Source organism: Apium graveolens, unplaced genomic scaffold (genome assembly GCF_009905375.1).
Source record: "Apium graveolens cultivar Ventura unplaced genomic scaffold, ASM990537v1 ctg432, whole genome shotgun sequence".
Taxonomy (NCBI): Eukaryota; Viridiplantae; Streptophyta; class Magnoliopsida; order Apiales; family Apiaceae; genus Apium; species Apium graveolens.
In genome coordinates this window covers 71,884-79,276 of record NW_027418490.1, presented here as the reverse complement: position 1 = coordinate 79,276, position 7,393 = coordinate 71,884, and the positions used below count along the sequence as shown (strand labels likewise).

General features: G+C 32.4%; 1 protein-coding gene across 1 annotated transcript; it reads right to left on the bottom strand.

Annotated features, from left to right (window-relative positions):
* Positions 1–2,717: 2,717 nt before the first annotated feature.
* On the bottom strand, positions 2,718–7,393 carry LOC141701743 (pentatricopeptide repeat-containing protein At2g20710, mitochondrial-like). The gene is made up of 2 exons (XM_074505386.1): positions 6,835–7,393; positions 2,718–4,301 (listed from the first exon to the last, which is right to left on the bottom strand). Exons 1-2 carry the CDS (start codon positions 7,228–7,230, stop codon positions 3,090–3,092), a joined length of 1,608 nt encoding a protein of 535 aa, XP_074361487.1. The 5' UTR covers positions 7,231–7,393; the 3' UTR covers positions 2,718–3,089.

The following is a 7,393-nucleotide window of genomic DNA, read 5'->3' as shown; positions in this document are numbered from 1 at the left end:
AGTCGAATCGAAGCTCGCGACAAGTAGAATCAAGTTTTATCAACCATATCACTGTAGATTGAAGTGGATGGAAGATCTATAGTAAAATCAATTCGAAGTTTGGGTATCTCTCACCATCTCTATGTTTTCTCTATTCGATTCCTCCTTTCTCTCCTCCATCCTCTGTTCTTCTGTTCCTCTGCCATCTTCATCGTTGTTTTTCATGTGAGTCGCCGATGTGTTTCTGGTACGGCTGTTTTTGCTCGATTCTTGCTGCTCAGTCGTGTGTACATTTATGTGTATATGTATGTGTATATTTCGGTCTGTATTGCTGGTGTTGTGCATGTCGCCGCCCCTCACCATTTTCCGGTGAGGGTGGCGGCACATGTTTATGCGTGCTGTTGCCTGTTGTGTTGGGTTGTGTTTTGCTTCGGAAAAATTTAACTTCCCTCTAGTTACGATTTAAAAATTCTGATTTTGAGTATCTTCTTGATAAAAAAAAATATCAAATTTATAAATTCTATTTTATAATTTTCGAGATAGAGTAGTAGTTAAATATTTATTCTCGGGATTATTTGGATTGCGTGATTGGTTTGGAATGTGATTGTTGTATTAAGTTAGTTGCGTCAGGATGGTTTGTTGTAAGTCGGTTTTGTAATAGTTGTAACCTAAATCATACTTAAACCTGGAAAAGGTCTTGGTAAAGGGGTCGTGGTTATGTATAATTAATGATTTGGATTATGTTATGTTTATTATTATTGTTGGTGATGTCAACTCCTCACCCCGGGTTGAGGCCGTCACAGTTGGTAAGCAGTGATAAAGAGAGACAAGGGCGGGAGATTGACGTGAAATTGATATAGTTAATGGGAAGACCATCAACAAATTTAGAAAACCAAACTTTGATAGCTATAATTTTATCTAATAAAAAGAGTCTGTTGAAGTGGTTAATATTTTAAATAATAGGTATATAGAGTGACATCCAGTAATTTTAGCTATCTGCGACTCTGTAGGTGGGGGACCGTTCGTATAATACATGGACATGTGTGATCTATATTTTAAGAATTAATATTAAAGTAATAATTTTTTGTTGGTCGAATTTATTTAAATTTCAGGAAAATTATTGTGAATCGGGAAAAGTTGTTTCCATCTGAACCTTTGAAATATAAATATAGATCTAATAGTTATAATCATTTTCTACGTGATATAAGAGTTCAACCAGGATCAATATTTTCTGGGCAAAAGAAGAGGTTATATTTTTCTATTTATTATTTAAATTGATAAAATATTAATTCTGACTTGACTTATATAAAGTTTAATAAAATAACAACTTTTTTGGAGACAGATAGTATTATGATTTTGATTTTTAACATGAAAGCCAACTAAAATTTTTGTAGCCAAGCAAATTACGATGACTTAGACCAAAGAGTTTGATCGGAATTTATTATATGTATATATGTGTGAGCTTTTATAGCCAAGCAAATTATGATGACTTAGACCAAAAAATTTGATCGGAATTTGTTATATGCAAATAAGTTTGATGCACACTATATGCTCACCTTAGAGTGCACAAACCAGAGATAATATTTTACTTACAAACTTATTTAAAATTATGTGTTAGTCATGTTACTTTTTTAGTTAATTTGAGATATATTTCTCACTAAAAATTTATGAATTTATTTAAAATATAATTTTTTTATAATATTTTTACTTTTTAATAGATTTATAATGTTCACAATAAGTTATTTCTGAAAGAATATTAGGAGATAAGTTTAAATGATATTGGTTTTGTTGTGTTATTGAATTATAATTTATAACCTCAAATTGAGTGAAAATCTTGAAAACTTGACTTTCAATTTTTTATACTTTTACTTTTAATTTCATTGGATAAAAACAAAACAATCATTAATATAATTTAAACTTAATTAAATTGTTCAATCCTATTTTTATATAAATCATTCCACTTCTGTCTATTTCTATCTTTGATTTTTTTTTACACCTATTTCTATCTATGATTGATTCAAAGGAATCATGTAATCATCATATTCAATTAAAAAATGAATGCTGATTAGTTGTATCGAATTAAATCCTAAATATGTGAAATTGTAAAAAATTTAGAAAGTGATACCTTTTGTATGACTATCATGAATCAATGGGAATGGCATCTTTCTTAATAGGAAAAAAAAAAAATATATATATATATATATATATATATGTCTTTCTTCAAGAGATAACCCTTTTATAAAAGAGAACCGTACGGAATGATAGATATTTATCAAATTCGTTGCTAATGTAGAATAATAATTATATTTAAATATAATATAATATTTAGCAATTGAAATTTCAAAAAAAATGATTTTAAATTTGATTCTACTCTGAAATAATTTGAGATAAGTATGATTTTACTGTAATTCTACTACAGAACCACTTTAAACTATTTAATCAAATTTTAATGATTTTCTTAAAAAAAAACATGTGCAACTTTATTTTTAATTTGGTAATTAAAATTTGTAACTATATATCATAAAAAATGAAAAATAAATGTGTATTTACATTTTTTAAATAATATTTCTCTACGGACCTCTATATAAGGGAAAGCTCTATGGATTGTCACCCATATATATATAATTGTTATTTTCTGATCTACAATTAAATTGATAATTAATGAACTATTAACACTTGTTTTGTTGTATGATGAATTAAGGGGTATGATGAATTAATGGTGCGGAAACAACTTGATATATTACCTTAAAGAAAGTTGCCTACTCTGGCTATATAAACAACTTTGCTTCTCACAAACAGTACTTCCGTGAATATCTTCAACCAAATATTTTTGCCAATAATTAATGCCCATAAATTTGAAATGCTCATGTATTGATAAGTCAACTAAATAAGCACTTGGTAAACTACTTCTCCGGAATTGCTATTACTTGCATATGGTACCTCTTTGGTAGCACATTACGCCAATTTGCTTCAGCAATAAACCACTGATAAGTTTCTGCATCCAATATGACATCACGCGCAAAATAAAAAGCCTAAATACCCATTCCTAACTTGGTTCGTTGTTAAAAAAAGAGCTAATCGCTTCCCGGACAGTTTTTTATGCTTCACGTTTACGGTTCACATACTTCGCCTACTACGATCAAATCCCTTTCACTAGATTTGTTGGAATCACGATCTTCTTTGCTAATGCCAGAATAATCCAAGAACTCCTTTTCAGTGTCAGCGGATACAATATCCTTAACAACAAGGGACCTTATAAATTCCTCTGCTTCTTTAACGTCTTTGTTTTTTTTCAAGTATTCCAAGCAAGCCATCAAGATATCTGTGCTTGGTTGCTTCCAACCTCGTTGACACTTTGAAATGGCTCTTTTCATTGCTTCTACTGCTTTTGGAAGTTCACCACAACCAATATAACCTGTGGCAAAATAATACCATGTTGAAGGTAGAGGTTTTCCATCCTGTTTGGCTCTGTCTAGAAGAGCTTCAGCTTTCCCCATAAGACCTTTTCTGCAGTAATAACCAATCAAGAAGTTTGGAATCCGAAAATCGTAAGTCAGCTTACTGGACTCCCATTCCTCAAAGACATCCTCCACAGCTTTTATGTCATCAAACTTTAAAAGCGATGGGATCATACGTATATACCCGCTATTGTTTACCTTTTCAATATTCTTATACAGTTCCCAAACCCGCATTACTTCAGCTTTATTACCCAAATTTGAATATTGTGTCAGAAGGAAATCAAATCCAGTATTCTTTTTGTGTGCCGTCAGTATTAATCCCTCAGCTTTCACCAACATCTCCAAAGCCTTGTCTACACAACCAAGTTTCATATATACATTTGCCGCAATGGTATAGGTGTTCCAATCCAAAACCAGCTCAGGATCAGATTCAATTTTTTGAAGTATCAAATCAATCTCTTCAGTGTCACTGCTGCTGGAACAGGCTGTTAGCTGGATGCTATAGGTAACTTTGTCCTTTTTAATGCCTTTCTCTTCCATATCATGTATCAAAGACTTTGATTTTTCATAGCTTCCAGTCTTACAATAGAGGTTAAGCATGACATTATAGCTAATTGTGTCCATCTCCAGTCCCAAAGCCCTAATTTTCTGCATGAGGTCCTCTGCTCGTTCCAAAGATTTTTCTTCAGCATAACAGTGAAGAAGTGCACCATAAACCTCCACGTCTTTCATTTGTCCTGGGATGTTATTGAAATAGATCAAAGCTTGGTCAATCCCATGAACTTTATAGGTCAAGTCCAGCCGGATAGCCATATCAGCAGGTGAAAGTTTAAGACACAGAATGTCACTCATCCACTCAGAAACCTGATATAACAATAAGAAAGACTTGAACACAAAACTAATCTAGAATACAAGGGTACTTGACAGATTTACATATTTACAGAGTAAATAAGAATATAAACTTGTATTTACAAGAACTTAATGACACAATTTGTTATGAATGCTTGAGTCTAAATGTAATGTTCTACACTATATTTATATCGCTACCTTCTATTTGCATACACATCTGATCTCTATCTATATTTCTAACTAAATGCCAGATATATGCTGTGACTAGCTTTCACTTCTACACTAGAAGCTTTTATGTGTGCTGATCTGTGATGCTGACTTTTCACGAGATAACTCTGATGCTTTACCTATTCATTATCAGTACTGATACATATATTTAAGACCTTCATTGGATGAATTCAAGTTAGCAAGTTGCTTTAGCTTGACAAGAATTCTACAATCATAAAAAGGATGAATTTTGACCTAGTTCGGTGGTACCGGTAAGTAGATAAACGTGAGCAGAAAGCCAGAAACATTTGCAGGGGAACATACATATTTAGAAAGACGTGTATTAGTTGAGGATATAATAACTATATCTGGGACTTCTTAATTCTTATTCCTGGTAACTAAAAAAGCAAAACCAATAACCACATATGGTTCAAATATTATAGTCCTATACAATAAAATATTATTGTCCTCCACACCAATTATTTTTTCATTCTACCTCGTTCAACCAAGAAATGAATTTTGTAAGGAATTAATCTTTACACTGATTCGGTCATGCTGAGGATAGCAAGTAATATCCTTCTCACAAGTATTAAAAAAGTAGTTCTGTTGCTAGCTTGTGGTAGGTACTGCTGGGTTTATAGTGCACTTTCTTCTTTGAAAACCTTGGATCCACACAGGAATACTTAAAAAGTTACAACATATAAACTTCTTTCATAATCCACCCCTCTTACCACTAATACAGAAATCCACTCCACATTTACAATGCATTCCTGAATTTAAAATTGGAAAAAAGAAAGGAAGATAATCAATAGGAATTTCTTTTTCCCAAGTCATGTTGCCAGTTTTCTTTTAATCAAATAAAGGACAAATCCGAGAATTATCTTCCTGGTATTGGATAATGAGTAGAGAAGTGGATAGAAGCTCTCGCATAACCTTTCCATCAGCACCCTTGCCTTGCTTCGTTAAAAAAAATTATTCCTACTTCTGTATCCACACTTTCTCTAATAATATCTTTATAAAACCTCAAGGCCAAATGATATAATTCCAGAGTACCTCAAAAAATACATAAACTTTATCCTCATCCCAAGCTTTATTCTATCTTAATAACTTAAGCCATGTTTGTTTGATGGTATTAAGTAGGGGGTAGGATTGTAATCCTTTAAATTTTATAATCCCATGTTTGTTTTGTAAAAAAACTAGTGAAGGATTATCTAAGGATTATAATCCTTTAAATTATCCAATTCCATCTTTGTTTTGTTGGAGTATAGTATAGGACTATAATCCCCTCTAATACTTGGTGGGAGGAGGTAATGTTTTATTCCCTTTACAAATCATTTTTTAAAGGATTATAATCCCCATAGGCCATGTTTGTTTTGTGTGATTATAATCCCGAGATAATAATCCGGGGATAACTAATCTCATCAAAATTAGTCTATGGATTAAATAATCCTATCCTAAGTTTGTTTGGAAGGATTAAGTGTAGGATTGGAATATAATCCTTTAAAACTTTATCCTATGTTTGTTTTGTGGGATAGTACTTGAGATTGGAATATAGTCCTTTAAATTTTTCAGTGGGATAGTACTTGAGATTGGAATATAGTCCTTTAAATTTTTCAAACTTATGTTTGTTTCAAATGGGATAACAATGAGGGGGATTATAATCTTTTAAAAAATGACTTGTAAGAGAGAATAAAACAATACCTCCTCCCACCAAGCATTAGATGGGATTATAATCCTATCATTTTCTCCAACAAAACAAACATAGGATATGATAATTTAAAGGATTATAAACCTTGGATAACTCTTGACTAATTTTTTACAAAACAAACATGGGATTGAAAAATTTAAAAGATTATAATCCTATCCCCTGCTTAATACCATTAAACAAACATGGTCTTATGTCATGTTTATAAGATTATAATCCCCTCATTGTTATCTCATATGAAACAAACATAGGATTGGAAAATTTAAAGGACTATATTCCAATCTCAAGTACTGTCCCACAAAACAAACATAGGATAAAGTTTTAAAGGATTATATTCCAACATTACACTTAATCCTTCCAAACAAACTTAGGATAGGATTATTTAATCCATAGGACTAATTTTGATGGGATTAATTATCCCCGGATTATTATCCCGGGATTATAATCCCACGAAACAAACATGGCCTAAAAGTCTAATATTATCTTTCATTATAGCTCCAATTCTAAACCACCTCAATTACAATCCCGTAGGTAAATTTTAACATCAAGCATGTAATCGAATCACATTAAAATTTTCACAATTATCAAACACACAATAAAGAAGCAAGCATACATTGTACAATATCGAAAATGTACCTCGAGCGAGTGTTTGAAACGTCTGTACTTTCTCAATTCCCGAATAATCCGCTGAAGGCGCACCTTATTAACACTCTTACCTTCCGAAATCCACTGATCAAGAATGGGAACAATGGAGACGGTCCAGTCACCAACAGGAGAGATTCGCCTGTACAAAGAATCGTCATCGTTTTCGAATGATCTCCTGCCTCTTCTAGGCGAAGAAGAAGAAGAAGAGTTGTATGCGGAGAGTTTGTGGAAATGAGTAGAAGGAGAGTAATTGAAAGAGCTAGGGTTTAGGGTTTTAGATAAGTTTAGATTATGATTAATTAAAGCATTATTTGTAGGATAATAATTGTTAATAAAAGAGGGGTGGAGAGTGGTAGTGGTTTGAAATGTGGGAAGAAACATAACCATTTTGGAATGATGAGATCGAGATGGTTGTGGGTGGGGTGTGTATGTATGATGTATGTATCTGTTGGGTTTGGTTTAGTAGAGGGAAATGAAGCTGGTGCACGGATTTTGGCACTAAAGATGGAGAAGGGGCTGGGGTGTTCATTCACCCAGTTCGTTCCAAACA

Bases quoted from the DNA above. Each gene is read 5' to 3' on its own strand.
- LOC141701743 (XM_074505386.1), bottom strand. From the start codon at position 7,230: ATGGTTATGTTTCTTCCCACATTTCAAACCACTACCACTCTCCACCCC. The intron at 4,302-6,834 runs GTACATTTTCGA...TTGTTATATCAG, and splicing joins GTTTCAAACACTCGCTCGAG to GTTTCTGAGTGGATGAGTGA.